Source organism: Lacerta agilis, chromosome 11 (assembly GCF_009819535.1).
Source record: "Lacerta agilis isolate rLacAgi1 chromosome 11, rLacAgi1.pri, whole genome shotgun sequence".
NCBI classification, from domain to species: domain Eukaryota; kingdom Metazoa; phylum Chordata; class Lepidosauria; order Squamata; family Lacertidae; genus Lacerta; species Lacerta agilis.
The window spans coordinates 10,394,316-10,413,749 of record NC_046322.1 but is presented as its reverse complement, the minus strand read 5'-3'; the positions used below and the strand labels follow the sequence as shown (position 1 = coordinate 10,413,749).

General features: G+C 45.2%; 1 protein-coding gene across 1 annotated transcript in view; it reads left to right on the top strand.

Moving 5' to 3' along the window:
- Positions 1-19,434, top strand: part of MYO5B (myosin VB) — a 253,344-nt gene that overhangs the window by 172,416 nt on the left and 61,494 nt on the right. The window contains exons 17-20 of the mRNA XM_033164355.1: positions 137-223; positions 12,696-12,810; positions 15,666-15,877; positions 18,837-18,993. Of these exons, the coding sequence (XP_033020246.1) occupies positions 137-223; positions 12,696-12,810; positions 15,666-15,877; positions 18,837-18,993 (571 nt within the window). The remainder of the gene's footprint in view (positions 1-136; positions 224-12,695; positions 12,811-15,665; positions 15,878-18,836; positions 18,994-19,434) is intronic.

The window sequence follows — 19,434 nt, the reverse complement described above, 5'->3', positions numbered from 1 at the left end:
CCAGAGATACCACGCTGCTTGGCATTGTTAACAGTTGCGCTGCCTGAAAAAAAAAAAAAAAAAAAAACTGCTGTTAGAGTTTTTAGATGTATTGCATTGCTACATTCATAGGTGCTATAAATTTGTTTCTTTGCAGCTTTGATCCGAAGAGAGCAGTCCAGCAGCTGAGAGCCTGTGGTGTCCTGGAGACCATCCGCATCAGCGCAGCTGGCTACCCATCCAGGTACCACATCTCTGAAACTTGCCTTCTGCTGTGTTGTTTTTAGTGTGTGTGTATTGAAATTAACGAACACGAAAACAGAATAGAATCCGGGGGTAGGTAGAAGTTAGCCAGGGATCTACTGGTTGGTTTGAAGCAGATCAGAAAGGATATCTGTCTTCTAGTTGTTTAACAGTGGCAACAGCAAGATGACTCCCCCCCCCCTACCCCATCTCCTGGCCCCTGAATTGTTCTTGGGGATAGGAGCAACCAAGAATGGATTTTTGACTATAAGCTCATTTCAGCATTGATTCTTTATATAAAAAAGCAGCACCCATCTTCCTCAACACCCTTGGAGAGGGGGGGGGGATAATTTCAAGGAGACATCCCCACAGTAACTATTTTTTCCCGGCTACAACATAGAGGTGGCCTCTTTTGACAACCCACACTGCATAAAATTTCAAGTGACAAGTCTGTAAGTGAATTAAAGATTGGCCAGTCATCTGGTGTTCTTCTTTAAGCCATTGCCCCAAACTGTCTTGTGCTAATGCAGTTTGCAATGATTGGCTTACAGACAAAGCAAAGAAAGGGACGGGTTTGGTATTTGCACCACATTTTGAGGAGGTTGGAGTTACAAAAGAAACGTTTTAGGGCTTGGTGAAATTTTGCACATCCCACGTATAAATCAAGAGATAACGGTGACAAGGGCAAGTCATCTTTCGGGGGGGTGGGAGCGCATCTGGCTTCACTGCTGAGCAGTTTTCATGTTTTTTACTATCAGCATAACTATCAGCTTTATCATCTGCAGCAATGGGATTATAAACGGCTACTGTACTGGCGAGTCCTCATGCCACTCCCCCCCCTTACTTCTGCCCCAGAATGTAAATGTGCATTAGCAACAAGAAGGGGCGAATGCAGAGTGTTCTCTGTGGGTCCCCAGAGAAGCATACCGTTCGGCCAAACTTCCCTCATCTCATTATACGCTCTTCCTAGTGACATTTCGTGTGTTGACATTCTGGGTTAGTGAGGGCTGCTTTTCCTCCTTACTCTTGAAAGAGCACCTCTGCCACAGGCCACTCTTCTGAGTTTATAACAATATCTGGACTTTCAGGGGACAGTTCAATTGTGCTAACTTTTAAACTGGTTTTTGAAACCCATTTATTTTCGGCCACCTTCTCCGTCTTTATTCTGGCCCTTTGACAGTTTAGATATATATACGGGTGAAACTCGAAAAATTAGAATATCGTGGAAAGGTCCATTTCTTTCAGTAATTCAACTTAAAAGGTGAAACTAATATATGAGATAGACTCATGACATGCAAAGTGAGATATGTCAAGCCTTTATGTGTTATAATTGTGACAATTACGGCGTACAGCTGATGATAACCCCAAATTAACAATTTCAACTTTGGGGTTTTCATCAGCTGTATGCCATAATCATCACAATTATAACAAATAAAGGCTTGACATATCTCGCTTTGCATGTCATGAGTCTATCTCATATATTAAACTCCAGTAGCTAATGAAAACCTGTATATTAGGACCCGTTCTGTTTTAAATGCCATATTTTATATTGCTGTAACCTGCCCTTCTGGTGAAGGGTGGGTACTAAATATGATGAGGATGGTGAATATGACGACAACAACAACAACAATCATTGTTAGAATACTTATCTGGTGCTCTGTCTTCAGGAATTTTATATAGTAATCTTCTTTCTTTGCAAGCAGTTCCCTGCCCCATTACAGGTGTTAATACACTAATCTCAGCAATTATTCCCATTCTTCTACAGTGAAAGGCTAAAGGTGTGTCTACTTAACATTAAGCTCTAATTAATACTGGCTATAATGTCCGCATCTCATTACCATTCACCTTACAGCTTTTCTCCTTTCTATAACTGCCAACTAAGATTTCACTTCGTATATCTGGCAACGCAGGCTTGAGTCCATGAAAGCTTTATGCCTTAATAAACGTGTTAGTTTTGGAAGTTCCACAAGACTCTCTTGATTGTTCTTGCTGCAGGAGAGACTTAGCAGGGGTACTTCTCTGGAAATTAGTCATTTTAACCAGCCCTTGTTTGCAGATGGTTGCTAATGCTGCTGCCATTATCGGGTGGTTTTTGTTGTTGTTGTTGTTGTTTTAGATTATTGTATGCATTCCGTTTATTTTACTATATTGTGAACCTCCTTGTGTGTGCAGAGAACCCCCAAAGGTGGCTTGCAAAATGAAATAAGCACTTACAGTAGGGCCTGCATGACCTCCACCCTGTGTGGTCCCCCCCAAGAAGGATATAGAAAGATGGCGAGACTTGGCAACTTAGATGTTTATTCCAGCATACTCCAGGAAAAGCTTAAATCCGCGCTTCCTTGGGCTTCCCCTCTTCCGGTCCTTCAAGGCTCTTGAGTCACATCTACCCCCGCAATACTTTGCCCATCGGGGCTGCATCTCTTACTGCCTGTTCTACCTCCATCGCATGCCTCTTCATGCCAGATTCCGGAAGTCACAGGTGGGGAGAGTGCTATTGCACTCAGGTCCTGCTTTCGGGGTTCCCATAGACATCTGCCTAGTCACTGTGAGGACAGGATGCTGGTACTGGATGGGCCACTGACCTGATCCAGCAGACAGTTCTTATGCTCACATGTCTCACTGCTGTCTCTGCTGGTTTGCTCAATAGGGATGCTGTTAAAGCAGTCTCTGTCCACTTAGCCTCCATCTCTGTCCTTAGCCGAGTGCCGACCATGCCGCCGCATAGCACTTAGCAGCCTGAGATAAAAAGCAGTAAGGTGTGTCATGAGGTTTCTTCTTCACTTGAGAGCCAGTGTGGTGTAGTGGTTAAGAGCAGTGGACTCATAATCTGGTGAACCGGGTTCGCATCCCCGCTCCTCCACATGCAGCTGCTGGGTGACCTTGGGCTAGTCACACTTCTTCGAAGTCTCTCAGCCCCACTCACCTCACAGAGTGTTTGTTGTGGGGGAGGAAGGGAAAGGAGAATGTTAGCCGCTTTGAGACTCCTTCGGGTAGTGAAAAGCGGAATATCAAATCCAAACTCTTCTTCTCTTCTTCTTCTTCTTCGTCTGCCTAGACCAGCCTCGTTTAATCTGCAATTCATAAGGAATTCCAGACATTACTGCTGAGCTAGCAAACTGGAAGGTTGTTAATCATACATACATAGTCCACACAAATAAACCATCACGATAAAGTTCAGTGGTGCTTTAATAGAGAATTATACTTTCCCCCTGTTATTTGGGGTTTTATTCATTTTTTTTACAGCCTTTCCATTACTAAGCCCTCCCAAAAGCCACGAAAGACATGCGTAATAATAATATTTATGGCAGCCTGTCTAAAGATCAGAAGACTTGATGGGCCTATAGGAATGTAAGATTCCGTTTAATCGCCAGGGCAGTCTTCCTATATGGGCAAGTTCTGTGCTGATTTACTTTGAAGCAATGCTCGGTGACCCTGGGCCAGTTTATACCCTCTGCAGATCCTAGTGGCGGCGGCTTTTTCCTGGAATGCACAATTTCAGGCTGTAGGTGAAGGGCTGCCTGTTTTAAGGCTCTGCTGTCACAGAAACCTCCCCATGCACAAGTGGATCACAAGCCCCTGTGGTTTGGCTTAGCATCACTTTCTGAAACACAGCTCTTCTTCAAGGTTTGCCCTTCTTTGAATTTTGCAGTTCTCCGGCCAAGTGATAGGTGCAAGAATGCATACAACAGAGCAAATTGTGCATATAAATGCATACATTACTGAAACTAATATTTAAACAGCATTATAGCTGGTGGAAATAGAGTCACAAAAAGTGCAAATTACTGAAAATTGCATGCAAATATATGTACGGTAGGAGAAATTCGGAGTGAATCTTCATGGGGATTTTTTTTTTTTAATGTCAAAGCACTGTAGATTAGAAAAATGAGAAACTGAAAGAAACCAACACTGACAGAATCACCTGTCCCTAATTGCAAATGTGTGTGTGTTTATGTATTTCTGAGTTCACTTGGCTATTAAGAATTAGCACATAGTGACAGATGGCCAATTAAAAAAAAAAAACCCCTGTAAGATGTCTGCAGCTTCAGGTCCCTTCTGGATTTGAAACCAATGCAGAAAAATACTCCTCTGCATGTCTGGGCACCTTAAGGTTCTAACAGACAACCAGGATACATTTAAGTCCCTCCTGGGCAGTTGGCTGAGCCACCTGCAGCTGCCTGTACATGTTTCTGTGTATAGGATACCATGTACTTCAACATGGCTGGTTTCAATGTGTCTGCATGGCATTGGCAAAGGAGAAATTTCCGTTTCAGTTGTTCCTCACTGAAATATTGAGAGTTCAGGATCACCTTGCAATCCCTTGACAAAGCTGCTGCAATGTTTCTTGTGCTCAGTATACCAGTAACTATTCCCTTTTGTGTAATTGAGAGAGCAGCTTTTTAATCACTCCTGATTGCAAAGAGCATTGACAGAACGTGAACCTTCAAAACTATAAACACTGCATTCGGCAAAACTGGATACGCTTAGTTGTGGGGGTTTTTGTGTGCCATGAAATACTAGATTTCTGCAGAGACTAAAAAGGCATAATTCAGTTTGAAGCGCTGCTCAGGAGCAGAGGGGTATGTTCATTATTAGAGTGTACCATGATGAATGCGCCGTCCCTAAGAAATGGACGGTGTATCGATCACAGCCTTTTTTGTTTAAAGCAAGGGACGCTGTCTCTTACTTCTTGAAAACCGTTTTGAATCAATTTATCTTCGTTCTACAAGTGCTGGCTACACTTGAAAGGTAATCTATAGAAAACATGAACTTGAATAGTCGAGCTCCTCAGCTGTCACTCACAAGCTTCCTTGTGTGCAAACACTTTCGCTTTAAGATCAGTGAGTCAATGCCCAGCTGTTGCAGAAGGGTCATTCATAAGAACAGAAGAGTTATCCTTCCTAGACCAGACCAGTGTTCCTAGTTCTGAGGAACCAGACACAATCTGGGAAGCTTATAAGCCCAGTTATGATCTTCCTGTTCGTCTGTCTCCAGAGGTATACTATGTGTATGGCAAGTGAAACCTGCAACAAAATGTTGCAGTATAGAATGCTCCTGTTTAGAGTTCTGACCGGACTTGCCCTTTACTTGGATACTACATTCCAGTGGTTCCCATTTTTTTTTGCACAGACGGCTTGAAAATTGCTGGTAGTCTTTGTGGACCACAGAATGATTTTTTGCCTGTTTTAGCAGTTGTAGTGTACTGTGCTAGATGCTGGGTATTTTAATTGTGTTTTTATTGCTTTTATATCTTATCTTGCATGCCATAGAATTCAAACTTTGTTGTTGTTGTTGTTGTCATCACAGAAACGCTCTATAAAACATTTACTAATGGTTTGGCCTTAATAGGGCTGAATACAAGGCAATTTTCTCAGCCTAGTTCTCTCTCTCTCTCTCTCTCTCTCTCTCTCTCTCTCACACACACACACACACACACTCTCTGGACACAGTATTCCAGACCTCACCTGGAATACTGTGTCCAGTTCTGGGCACCACAGTTCAAGAAGGATACTGACAAGCTGGAACGTGTCCAGAGGAGGGCAACCAAAATGGTCAAAGGCCTGGAAATGATGCGTTATGGGGAACGGCTTAGGGAGCTGGGTATGTTTAGCCTGGAGAAGAGAAGGTTAAGGGGTGATATGATAGCCATGTTCAAATATATAAAAGGATGTCACATAGAGGAGGGTGAAAGGTTGTTTTCTGCTGCTCCAGAGAAGCGGACACAGGGCAATGGATTCAAACTACAAGAAAGAAGATTCCACCTAAACATTAGGAAGAACTTCCTGACAGTGAGAGCTGTTCGACAGTGGAATTTGCTGCCAAGGAGTGTGGTGGAGTCTCCTTCTTTGGAGGTCTTTAAGCGGAGCCTTGACAGCCATCTGTCAGGAATGCTTTGATGGTGTTTCCTGCTTGGCAGGGGGTTGGACTGGATGGCCCTTGTGGTCTCTTCCAACTCTATCATTCTATGATTCTATGATTCTCTCACTGTGTGTGTGTGTGTGCCTTGCTTTTCCCTTTCCATCCTCATTTTTACCCCTCTGACTTGGGATTGCTGTTTGTAACACTCTGCTGCTACACGACAGCAGCAGGAGCTGCTCATTCCATCTCCTTGGATGGGTTTGGAACCATTTATTTGCCCAAATTTATTTTCCAACTTTTTTGTTTTCGCATTGTTGGACACAATTAAGTTTATTTCCCCCTGGAAGGAAGCTTGCGACAGTTACACTCCCCCTCCTTGTGGACTTTTCTTGAGCTTTCTTCTTTTGACTAAGAGCCAGTGTGGTGTAGTGGTTAAGAGTGGTAAACTCGTAATCTGGTGAACCGGGTTCGCGTCCCCGCTCCTCTCCATGCAGCTGCTGGGTGACCTTGGGCTAGTCACACTTCTTTGAAGTCTCTCAGCCCCACTCACCTCACAGAGTGTTTGTTGTGGGGGAGGAAGGGAAAGGAGAATGTTAGCTGCTTTGAGACTCCTTCGGGTAGTGATAAAGCGGGGTATCAAATCCAAACTTCTTCTTCTCCTCCTCCTCCTCCTCCTTCTTCTTCTTCTTCTTCTTCTTCTTCTTCTTCTTCTTCTTCTTCGAAGTTCAGAGACATTTGAGATGGCAAATGGGTTAAACTGGGTTAATTCTGGCCTATTCAGTGCATGTGTTTGTGGAAGGGTTGGGGGAATGAATTGCACCATAGAGTCTGGGGGAAGCACAGCTAAGGAGGGGATGGGTTAATTTTGGACAAGTATAAAACCCAGATGAGCTGTGAGTACCCTTTCGTTTGGATCCTCCGTTCCAAAACTTGAGAGCTGTTTTTAGAGCTGTGCTGAAAGTTTTAAAAAGGAGCTTCCCTCATATTGAATTTGACAGGCTGCAGGGACTCGCCTTTTCCTTGCAGTTCCCTCCTGCTTCTGTTACTGCTGGCACTGCCACAATCATGATCTCTGCTGCAGGTGGCCGGCTACCTTTCCCCTTGTCTTTCAGCTGCCTTCCTCTCCAGGCATAAGACACCAGAGTAACAGTGGAGGGAGGTAACAGTGTCTTCCTCCTTGAAATGAAATAAATTGAAGGAACTGGGGTGGGGGGCACAAAATCCAGCACAAAGCAATTAAGGGGGGCGGGAGTCTGAATGCTGCCACCAGTAACTGGGGTGAACTCTTGCTCCTATTTGCATTGCCCTCCTGCCCCCTCACCCACCCACCCCTTGCCAAGATGCCCCTCTCAATTTTGCAGTCTGCAGATGGGGCCGTGAAGTTGAGCAGCAGTGGCATTTCAGCTCAGGACTGATAATAGTCGTGTTATCCCTGGTTGGCAGTGTTCATCCGAGGAGCTGAATTCTCTCAGCCCACAAAATGGAATATTTGTTTATTTCTAAAAAGTATTTCCGTACCGCCGAAGATTGGAGCAGCGTCCAACTACACAACATAAAACACCATTTAAAACAATGAAAATAACCATTAAAGTGACTGGCTAACCCGTTTAAACAGCGGCAAAGCTCTGTCGGCATTAAAATGCGTTCAAGAGATGCCTGACAGTCAAAAGCTAGGATGCCTGCCAAATCTCTGCTGGGAGAGTGTTCCAAAGAATGAGACCAGTGACGCTAAATGCCCACTAAATTCTAGCTGAGGCTAGTCGGGCCTCTGTAATATGGGGGTCAACTAATATCACTCCTGCAGATGATCTTGGGAGATAAGGGCTCCGGCAGTCCTTAAGGTATCCAGAACCCCAATTGCCCACCACAAGCACCTTGAACAAGACCCAGTAGCATATGGGCAGCTCGTGCAGATGTTTTAGCAGAGGCGTCACACGTGCTGCCGAGCATCTCCTTCCATCATTCTGCACCAGCTGCAATAGGAACATGATTCATACCTGGTCAGACTTTTTGTCTGATTGGCAGCGACTCTCCAAGGCCTCAAATAGTGGTCTTTCCCATCTCCTGCTATCCAGTCCTTCTAGCAGCAGATGGGCCATGGATTGAACCTGGATCCCTTACATGCAAAGCAGGTGTCCTGCCACTGAGCATGAGTCCCTCTCAAGGAGGCCGCAAGTGTCTGAAAGGCAAGAGGCCGTGTGAAGGCACCTGGGACCTTCTGCATGCAATGCTCATGCCCTATGACTGAGCTGTGGTCCCATTCCTTTCACAGGGCTAGTTAATGCCAGTGTGGTGTAGAGCCAGTGTGGTGTAGTGGTTAAGAGTGGTAGACTCGTAATCTGGGGAACCGGGTTCGTGTCTCCGCTCCTCCACATGCAGCTGCTGGGTGACCTTGGGCCAGTCACACTTCTTTGAAGTCTCTCAGCCCCACTCACCTCACAGAGTGTTTGTTGTGGGGGAGGAAGGGAAAGGAGAATGTTAGCCGCTTTGAGACTCCTTCGGGTAGTGAAAAGCGGGATATCAAATCCAAACTCTTCTTCTTCATCATCATTTCCCCCTGCACAGGAGGGCCTGTGCTTATCAGTGCACATATGTGTGACTGAATGGGGAAGAGAACTAGGATATAGACAGACACTTCGAGTAGTAATTTGGACAACAACATGTGACACAGAGACGGAACCAACCACGAGAAAGATGCAATAAACCAGGCCCATTATGTGAAGCTATAATTTAGTAACCAATTGCCTACATAGTTTGGCTTTGGGGTGGGTGGGGGGAGTTTTATACCTTTGTTAGCTAGGCACGTCGCTCTAGTGCCTCTGGGTCTATTCTAGGTAGAAGATCTGCAGCTTTGTGTCTAGCTAATGGCCAAATAAATTCCCCTGATGAAGACGGCTGAAACAAGTTGGGAATTGCTTCGCAAATTTACTGTTTATCGATGCTTGCCTCTTGCGTCTTTCCAGGGCTGTGTACATCGAGTGCTTGAAAATTCAGAAACCCTAGAGGTAGCTGAATTAGATATTTGGCGTTGTGTGGGAGGCTTTGGCTTCTCGCCATACTCTCTTGCCCATTTTGCTCAGCTGGCAATGTAAAGTAGTAAAAAAAAAATGGCAGAATAATTCGTGAGAAATTCTGCACATTTGCAAAAGTACGCAGGTTGCAGAATTCAGCTTTTCTCGGTGCAAAATTTGGAATGCCATGCCATTGAGAGTTTGGAAACATTTTGGCCTCTGTGCCACAGAAATGCATAAAAACCTTCCCCGCCCCCCCCCCCTGTATTTCCAACACATTTTTTTTAAGTGCACTAATTGGCTGTGCAAATAGCGGTTGTGATGATAAAACTCAGCCTTTTATAGCCTATAAAATAGTTTTTTTCCTAGCCTTTCTCTAAACATATTATCACAAATATCTGCGATGTCTCGCCTGCCTTTACTGGTTCCAAGCTCACCTCATCCAATATATATAACCTCATCTAGCCAGGAGCGGTTGGGATTGTCACATGAATGTTCCAGACTTCTCACTCATGCCTCTTCCATTCATCTGAGCTGTCTGTCGGATGCTGCAGCCTTGTACCAGTTTGGTATAAAAATCACAGCTGCTAAACCTTTACAGACATTGCACATACATAATTGAAATGTTTTCCACTGGCACCCCTCTCTGCAGACTGGTTTTTTCATAATGCGCCTTAAGCTGCCTTGTGGTCCCTTCTAGGAAAACAGAGTCCATAGATTACCAAGCTTTATTTATCTTTAAATAAACCTAGACAGCATCTTAAAAAGCAAAGACATCACCTTGCCAACAAAGGTCCGTATAGTTAAAGCTATGGTTTTCCCGGTAGTAATGTACGAAAGTGAGAGCTGGACCATCAAGAAGGCTGATCGCCGAAGTATTGATGCTTTTGAATTATGGTGCTGGAGGAGACTCTTGAGAGTCCCATGGACTGCAAGAAGATCAAACCTATCCATTCTCAAGGAAATCGGCCCTGAGTGCTCACTAGAAAGACAGATCCTGAAGTTGAGGCTCCAGTACTTTGGCCACCTCATGAGAAGAGAAGACTCCCTGGAAAAGACGCTGATGTTGGGAAAGATGGAGGGCACAAGGAGAAGGGGACGACAGAGGATGAGATGGTTGAACAGTGTTCTCGAAGCTACTAACATGTGTTTGGCCAAACTGCGAGAGGCAGTGAAGGATAGGCGTGCCTGGCGTGCTCTGGTCCATGGGGTCACGAAGAGTCGGACACGACTGAACGACTGAACAACAACAACATTTATCTTTATACAGTGGTACCTCGGGTTAAGTACTTAATTCGTTCCGGAGGTCCATTCTTAACCTGAAGCGTACTTAACCTGAAGCACCACTTTAGCTAATGGGACCTCCTGCTGCCGCTGCGCCGCCAGAGCACGATTTCTTTTCTTAAGCGGAGTTCTTAACCTGAAGCGTACTTAACCCGAGGTACCACTGTATAGGGGGGGGGGGTTAGGCTTGGACATTGTAAACAGTTTGATGTGTTCTCTCCCACAATAATATTCTTGAGCTTTATACCTGTAAGAGCCGGTTCCCAACATTCCTTAGCTTGACCAAAAATATGCGAACTGGCTTACAATGCATAAATAAAAACAAAACAAAAACTGCAGACATTGTGGGGGGGTTGGTACAAGTCTGCTCACAGAGCTCTGTGACTTAGCTTGGGAAAATGGACTAGTCCAGGGTAATCAGCGTCATGCCTTCCAGATGCTGTTGGACTCGCAATTGCTATCAGCCCCAGATAGCATGGACAACAGCCGGGGATGGTGGGAGTTGGAGTCCAGCGACATCAGGAGAGCACCACATTGCCTACTTGTGGACTACCCTGTGAAGCTGCTGCAGTTGGACATACTGGGGCAGATAGACATTATTTTTACCCAATCGGGACCCTAAACATTGAGATGGAGAAGAGCAATCTGGTTCCATCCTGTCACAAGCAAGCCTGCTTCAACCTGAAAAGGGGGTTTTGTGAGCCATTGTTCTGCAAGGACCTCTGCAGAAGCAGCCAAACACCGCAGGAAACGAAGGGAGAGTCATTGCGCCTTAAGCCCACCTGCGATTCTTGAAGGTTATTGGAGGCAGGCTCTTGCTTTCTGCAGAGTTACTGGCATTTCAACAGTCCTTCGGAATTTTGCTGTTCACTCTTCCCTTCCCTTTTCTTTTTTTGACACTCGCATGCGTTTAATTATGGCAGCAGTTGGCAGCCCCGGACTCTCCTAGCAATTCTATTTAAAAAGGCTCGTTTTGAGGGGTCCATAACTCAGTACTTTTAATTTGCAATGGGCTGAAACTTGGCAGACAGTGAGCCAATTTCAGAATCTGCTCTGTGGGCTCTAAATCTAAATATGATGGCAGGAAATGCCTCTTCCGAGCGGCAAGATATAGTGCTCTGCCTCTTTGAATTAGAGCTTCGCCACGGTGTGCTCATAGCTCAGTGCTGCCTCCAAATCTCTACCCAAAGGTTTAATTGGTAGCCAAAGGTTTCACAAAGGCTGCAGAAGTGTTGGTTGGAAAAGGCCTATGCCAGGGGTAGGCAACCTAAGGCCCGTGGGCCGGATGTGGCCCAATCACCTTCTCAATCCAGCCCGCAGATGGTCCAGGAATCAGCGTATTTTTACATGAGTAGAATGTGTGCTTTTATTTAAAATGCATCTCTGGGTTATTTTTGAGGCATAGGAATTCACTCATTTTCCCCTCCCCCCCCCCCAAAAAATAGTCCGGCCCACCACATGGTCTGAGGGACGGTGGACTGGCCCACGGCTGAAAAAGGTTGCTGACCCCTAGCCTATGTTCTCCTCTCTCAACAGGGAGACGATCAGGAAGCTGGTTTGTCCTGATTTACGTATATGGGGGCTTGGAAATTCACAGTAGTCGAAGAATTAAGTCCAGTGCATTCCACACCAATTGTTTGCATTTTGCATTTAATGGCTGAATAAATTGGCAGTTCACTGTGCCCCTGACTGTGCATGCAGTAGCAAAAAAAAGCACCTCGGCTTCATTTCATCATGAAAGCAAAGAGCCTAAATTTCGGTAATTAGCAGGGCTGAGGCTTGAGTTAGAGGTGCTGACTTTTGATCTCAAAAAATACTGAGCGGGCCCTGAGGCCGGAACCAAGCATGAAATTTGACAGGTGAGTGTATTGAGCCAGGATAGAATTTAACTCAATCTGATGGGTTTGAAGCCAGCGTGTAATCTTAACAGGCTGTAGGTAGAGCCTGGAAAAATCTGGCACTAATGGAAGAGTGATGGAGAATGAGTGTGCAATACGATGAACAATGGATTACTGGCTTTTCAGCCCCCAGTACTAGTTGTTTTTTTCTAATGTGAACAACCCTAGACTCTGGTCTGCTTGGAACTTGGAAGTTTTGCCTAGATCTTTTGTGTGCCTCTGTTGTCGGCGGAAATGTATTCTTAGGCTCCTTCTGCATTCACAAAGACTTCTGCTTTTGGACAGCTGCACTATTTCTGCTTCATGTGAATATTTGAAGGCGCGAGTATGGCTTCCTATATACTGTAAGGACTTCCATCTAGCTTTTCCCCGTAGCTTTCAGGTTAAACAAGCTATTCTAAAGCCTCTTCTGCTTCCTTCTCAGGTGGACCTACCATGACTTCTTCAATAGGTATCGAATTCTTATGAAAAAGAAGGACACCTCAAAAAAGGAGGACAGGAAAGTCATTTGCAAGATGCTTCTGGAAAGCCTAATTAAGGTGAGCAGGGTTAAGAGTCTTTCCACATCCCATGTTGCCTTGGTAATTGTGTTCTGAAGTTCGCTTCCTCCTCCGCTGCCCAGTTGGCCAGGTGTTGCCTTGACCTGGGGGACCTTGGAGATTCTAGCAGAATAAAACTCTGTCAGAAGGATTCAATGAAGTAAATAAGACATGGCCATGGGAGTTGTTGTTTTGCCCTCAGTCTAAAAAGGACCTTTTTTGTACAGCCAGATTCTTAAGATTACTTTAGCAGTCTTTTGCCCATTCCAGGGCCTCCTTTTTAATCTCACTTTATTAGAGCCAAATTGAGCATCATGTCTTCAGCTGGTTTGACTGCTGTTCCATCTTGCGGGCGAATGCTGGGAATCGCAGGGCTGTCTTAACAGAGAGTTCTCAGCAACGCACATGGGAACTCCAACCCAGATTCTTTGAGAACTGGTATAACCCCACAAAGTTTGCATTGTAGATTAGGGTTCAGGAGGCCGCAGTGTCTTTTCCTGCAGCAGAAAGTTTTCAAATCCTTTTCCATTCTTGTGTTATTGCTCAGAGAGGGAAAAACAATCACTCCATCGGCAGCTGCCCCAGTTCTCCATAGGTTTCTTCTTCAACACTCAGGAATGTACAGCAGCATGACTTCCAACTTCTGGACTCTGAGCATGATGCTTCCAATATGTAGTTAACTCCTGAATTTGGCTGATTGCATCAGATTTCCACATCCAGACAGAGAAGACATTAAGAAAAATAGCATAGGCTGCATGCACAACCCAAGAAAATCTTTAATAAAAACAATTAGGGGGAAAAACTCCTAAAGGGTGTGCAATGTCCCTTTGCCAAGTTCCTCTCTCTAGACAAGTTCAATCCTACTTCCCAAGCACATGTGCCTGCATGATGCACACGCTCATAAACGTGTAAGTGTTGCACACAGAAATGTATTCATATGCCATATAAAGATGTTTGGGATTGCATGTTAGCATTAAATAGTAATGGCTGTATCACATTTATTTATGTGGTCATAGACTTCTTATAAGATACAATTGGAGTCACAGACCTTAAGTAGCATGGAATGTCACATAACAAAGGTGGAGTGTTGTGGCAAGTGAATTAAAAATGATGCTGATGATACAGGTGTTTTACATGAAGGTGGGCTTAGTGCTTGCATTTCTGTGTGATGCTTTGCTGTATTTTATGTTGTTGCACAGTACCCTGAGACTATTGCAGAGAAAGTCAGTACAAAAAATACCTTAATAAATAACAATAAGCATAACAAAATATGGAAAATTTGACACCTGCCCCAAATTTACTCTGAGATCACCTGAGCTCTTATCTTGATTACCAAACATTTAAACAGGGCCTCCCTTGGTAGTGGCGCTTGCCCTGTGGGATGCCCTCCCATCAGATGTCAAATAAATAATTCCTACTTTTAAAAGACACCTGAAGGCAGCCCTGTTTAGGGAAGTTTTCTATGTTTAATGCTGTATTGTGTTTTTAATATTTGATTGGGAGCCACCCAGAGTGGCTGGGGAAACCCAGCAAGATGGGCAGGATATAAATAAATTTGTTGTTGTTATTGTTGTTGTTGTTGTTGTTGTTGTTGTTATAACAACAACAACAACAACAACAACAACAACAACAACAACAACAACAACAACAACAACAACACAGAGAACTTACTGATATACTGGAGGATTCTCCATCATGTTGTTCTGGCTGAAGGTCCACATTTCCTAAGTGCAGGATAGCAGCCAGTATCTTAAAAATGGCCAACTGATGGGAATCCTTCACTCCTGAAACATATCCATTTGCCCTCTCCAGCCATACATATTTCTTGCACTACACCTTTGAGTCTGCCAGGTAAGGACTTTACAAGGGGAAGGATCAAATCCTTCCTCACACCATTATAATGTGCACAGTACAACATCACAAGAGAGTTTCCTGGGAATTCGTCAAAAGGTTGGGATACCATTTCTTCCAATGGGGTCTGGTTAAACTGACCCTCCATAAAGGCTCCTGGCAAAACTAAATAGTAATGTATGAAATAACTCCCAGCAACAGCTCCTTTCATTTATTGGATTCTGACTTGCAATGTCACAAGGCTCCATCGCTCTCTGTTGCTAATGTAATCGTGAATCTGAGCGCATGAATGTTGATAAAAGGGTGTCAAAGCCCAGGAACGGCTGTAGCTCAGGTGTAGAGCTTCTGCTTTGCATGCAGAAGGTCTCGGGTTCAATCCCTGGCATCTCCCAAGTAGGGCAGAGAGAAACTCTTGTCTAAAAGTCTGGAGAGCTGCTGCCAGTCAGTGTAGACAGTACTGCGCTAGATGGGCCAATGGTGTGACTCATTATAAGGCAGCTTCCTATGTTCTTCTCCTCTTCTGCATTGACTGGCAGCTGCTGTCCAAGGTCTCAGACAAAAGGATCATTTTGGTCCCTTGCTATTTGTGGTTCTTTTTAACTGGCAGTGTCAGTTAAGTACCCGCAGCTGATCTGCAGCCCCTCCAGATGTTTCTAATTCCAAAACTAGTTGTACCACCAGCACCCAAGGCAGCAGTAAATAAGCTGGGAGTCATATAATTTTTGAAACTTCATGTGTAACCTGAAAAGGGGAGAACTGGGTATATGTTTGGCGTGCAAATGTGCCCCTAGCTTTTCTTACGCTCATTGTTCCCCACACTCTGACCCGCTTGAGAGAAAACGGGTCAGTTGTCTCATTTTGGGATACCTGCCATCTGCACAGATGTGAAACTTACGCCTAATTTCACCTAGTTGCAAAATGTGATGCAGGCCATCTTGCACTCTGATGGGGAAAACTAAACATCTATTTCCCTTAACCCAGTTTCCCTTTATGCTTTTGAAAAGGATCCTGACAAGTTCCAGTTTGGGCGGACCAAGATCTTTTTCCGGGCAGGCCAGGTGGCGTACCTGGAGAAACTACGGGCGGATAAGTTCCGTGCCGCTACCATCATGATACAGAAGACGGTGCGTGGCTGGCTGCAGAGAGCGAAATATCGGAAGATGAAAAAGGCAGCACTTAACATCCAGAGGTATACCAGAGGACACCTGGCACGCAGGTAAGCAATAAAACACACGTTCTCATGAGAGCAGTGTAAGAGATACGAATTGGCTGCTGATATTGATAACATTGAAGTCTTGGAACTTCAGCTTTGTATGTTGCAACCCAGTGCATATGAACTTGCAAAGCTGCCATGTACTGAATCTTGGGGACATGTAACCAATATGGCGGCTTCCAGATGGAGTCCAACAGCAGTTTCCATCAGCCCAAGCCTGCACAGCCAATGGTCAGGGATGATGGGAATTGTTTCTTTATTAATTATCTGTCTATACTGCCCTTCATCCAAGGACCACCGGGCAGTTTACAATACAAAAACACGTAACGTTGTTGTTGGCACTCGAGAGAGAGTGTGTCTCTTACATGAAAGTGTTGCATCAATGGAAGTGCTACCATTGAAAAGTCTGGTTTCCTTGAAGCTTCCAGGTATCAAACCTCTGGCCATGGTGATAATGGTGCAAGAATGCTTCACACAGCAATGAACGTGGCATCGGTAACCCCCGCCCCCCCCCCGCTAATGTTCCTTCTTATTTCTACTACTTTCTTGTAAGTTGCTTTGAGACACTTCGTTGCAGAAAGCCACAAATTAATATTATTGGGGGAAGTCGTGTGCTTCAAATGTACATTGAACGCCCTTTAAATATACAGCATGGCTCTCCCCACCCCCTAATAATAATAATAATAATAATAATAATTTATTATTCATACCCCACCCATTATTTATACCCCGCCCACCTGGTTGGGTTTCCCCAGCCACTCTGGGCAGCTCCCAACCGAATATTAAAAACACAATACAGCATTAAATATTAAAAACTTCCCTAAAGAGGGCTGCCTTCAGATGTCTTTTAAAAGTAAGATAGTCGCTTATTGTCTTGACATCTGATGGGAGGGCGTTCCACAGGACGGGCGCCACTACCGAGAAGGCCCTCTGCCTGGTTCCCTGTAATTTTGCTTCTTGCAGTGAGGGAACCACCAGTAGGCCCTCGGCGCTGGACCTCAGTGTCAGGGCTGAACGATGGGGGAACCATGTCCTTGCGAAGCAAGTATTGTTTTAAATAATCTGCTCTAATGTTTTGCGTCCCTCTCCCTTTGGAGCAAACCTTGAAAACTATACATTCTTTGGGAATATACCAACAAATGATTCCTCTCTCGCAGTGGGCGAAAGTCTTTTTCACTCATGCTGGCACCTGCATTGTCCTTGTGTGATAGACTTGGTTTCTGCCATATGATAAGAACAGGGAGCCCTGCAGGAATCAAACGCAATAGGAAATTGGATCAGCCACCGCCACTTTCACAAGTCCTTTTTTTCTTTTTTTTAATCGCTCCGAGCAAAGAAGAACAAATAATAAAATCCAATGAAGCACGCTTAACCACCTCGGAAAACTTGAGGTTTTATAAATATTTATTGAAAGAGATGTAATAACGAGCTGGTCGTAAATTCCACAAGCCAATACTCTGATCTGCAGTACTACATGAGGATACATCCCAAATTAAGAGCCATGTAGGAACCGCTTGGAGTCCTGCTCCTAGATGTTGCCAAACCAGTGCACATTGCTTTAAATGTCAAATCAATTTGCTGCCGTTGTGCTGGATTCCTCGTAACCAGTAGTTACGCTGCACTACACTTGCTTTTGGTGCTGGGGGACTGGAGCAGCTAGCTGCGATGAGGATGTCTTTTAGGGCTTTAAAATTTAAGGTCGGGATGTGAAAAGCTAAGAGAAACGGAGTCGGTTTATGTACTACGTTTTATTTTAATCCTGGAAGAGCATTAACAACTTTTCAGACACCGTAGCAAAGTTTTAAGGCCGGATCGTCTGTTGGGCAGACAAGACATTTGTCCCATGTGGTGGCCTTAAAAGGGCTACTCAGCAGCCACCTTCTACACACCACCAATGTCTTCAGTGGAGCTTACAACCAGTGAAGAATTTAGAACGCACAAGTAGTGAAAGGGTATGGGGAGCAGCGGTGGAGGAAACCGCTCGGGCACCCATAGAGGCGGCGTGCACCGCAGGGCCTCCAAAGTCTGCCTGCCTCCTCCCACTCAGCCACCCTACAGCTGGGGGGGGTGTACAGCAGGCAGACTATTTGGGCAGAGCGGAGCCTGCATGTGCCCAAGCCACCGCGTCTCTTCCAGGAGAGATGTGTGGCTCGGGCACGCTGCAGGCCTCGCAGTGAGTACCGCCCGGCATTTTGTCACCCTCATCAGTGGTGACACCCGGGGCGGCCCACACCTACTGCACCCCCTTCCTCCGCCCCTGATGGGGAGAAATTGTTTTCCCACGCTTCCCAGTGCACTTTCCATATCACAAGAAGTCTGGGTTGTTCTCTTTCTGCTTTGAAGTGGGCAGCTTACTGCCCAAGTGCTGTCAAACCCACTTTAATTGTGCAACTTGAAGTTGCTGATAATGTGATTGACTCTCACGGCTGTCCGGGAGCAGCAGCCTAAGTTAACAGAGGAAATGACTGCAGCATCACCCCATAGTGCATCCCATCTCACTCCACCGGCAACCCCAGCTAAATCATGTGTTTGTAATAAATTAAGATGGATGCAAATGAGAGACAATGTGTTTTGCACAACTGGAACACTGAGTCTTGGGGTGAAGACTGAGAGACATTCCAAAGGGTGGTTTTGGGGCTCATTTGCTGCATTTGGAGGAGTTTGTTTTCATGGCAGAGAACATTGGCCATTTCCACCACACTTGGTGGAAGCTCCGACTTCAGCTCCTCCCAGGAAACCCTAATTGAGAACTGAGCATACTCAGCAGCCAAATAACGCCGAGCATCAGTTGGGAACGAAAATGAGAGGGGATACAAGAGAGCAGCCTGGATCAGGGCATGACTGGCTGTGACCCTGGACAGGAACCAATCCTACTAGTGAGGGAGGACGCATTGCAAAATTTGGTTGTAGGTCTCACTTCTTCTTGTTGTTGTTAAACCTTTTAATCCTTGCATTTTTACAGACTGGCTGACCGTCTTAGGAAGACGAGAGCAGCCATTGTTTTACAGAAACAATATCGGATGTTGAGGATCCGCCGGGCGTACCAAGCAATCCACAGGGCTGCCATCACAATCCAAGCCTTCACCCGAGGAATGTTTGTCAGAAGGACCTATCGAAAGGTAGGCTTCTTCTTTTTGAAAATACTTTTCCCGTCAGGACACAGGAAACCTCTTCCAACTTGACCTATCAGCGTTCTGTTTGTTGATCTTAGTGGAAAAAATCTGTTCTTCTGGATCTTTGCAATTTGTATTTGGTTGGAGACAGTCGTGGCCTTCTGAAAACAGCCGCAACACCTTTCTCCCACCCACGAACCCAGCTTCTAATTTTGTGTTGCAGTTGGTACATAGCAGCAAATTAGAAGCTTGATAGGTTCATTCTCAGGTCAAGGAATTTATGAAAGCTCAGCTTGCAGCCGCCGCCTTGTACTCAGAGTTTGGGGAGATGCATGTTGGTGTTGTTACTAGCCATAGTTTACCCACGGCACTTGGCTTTCCCCCTAATTTAGACTGAACCACACTGGAAGCCTGCAGAGATCTCCTGCAGCAGAAGACTGTTGGTTT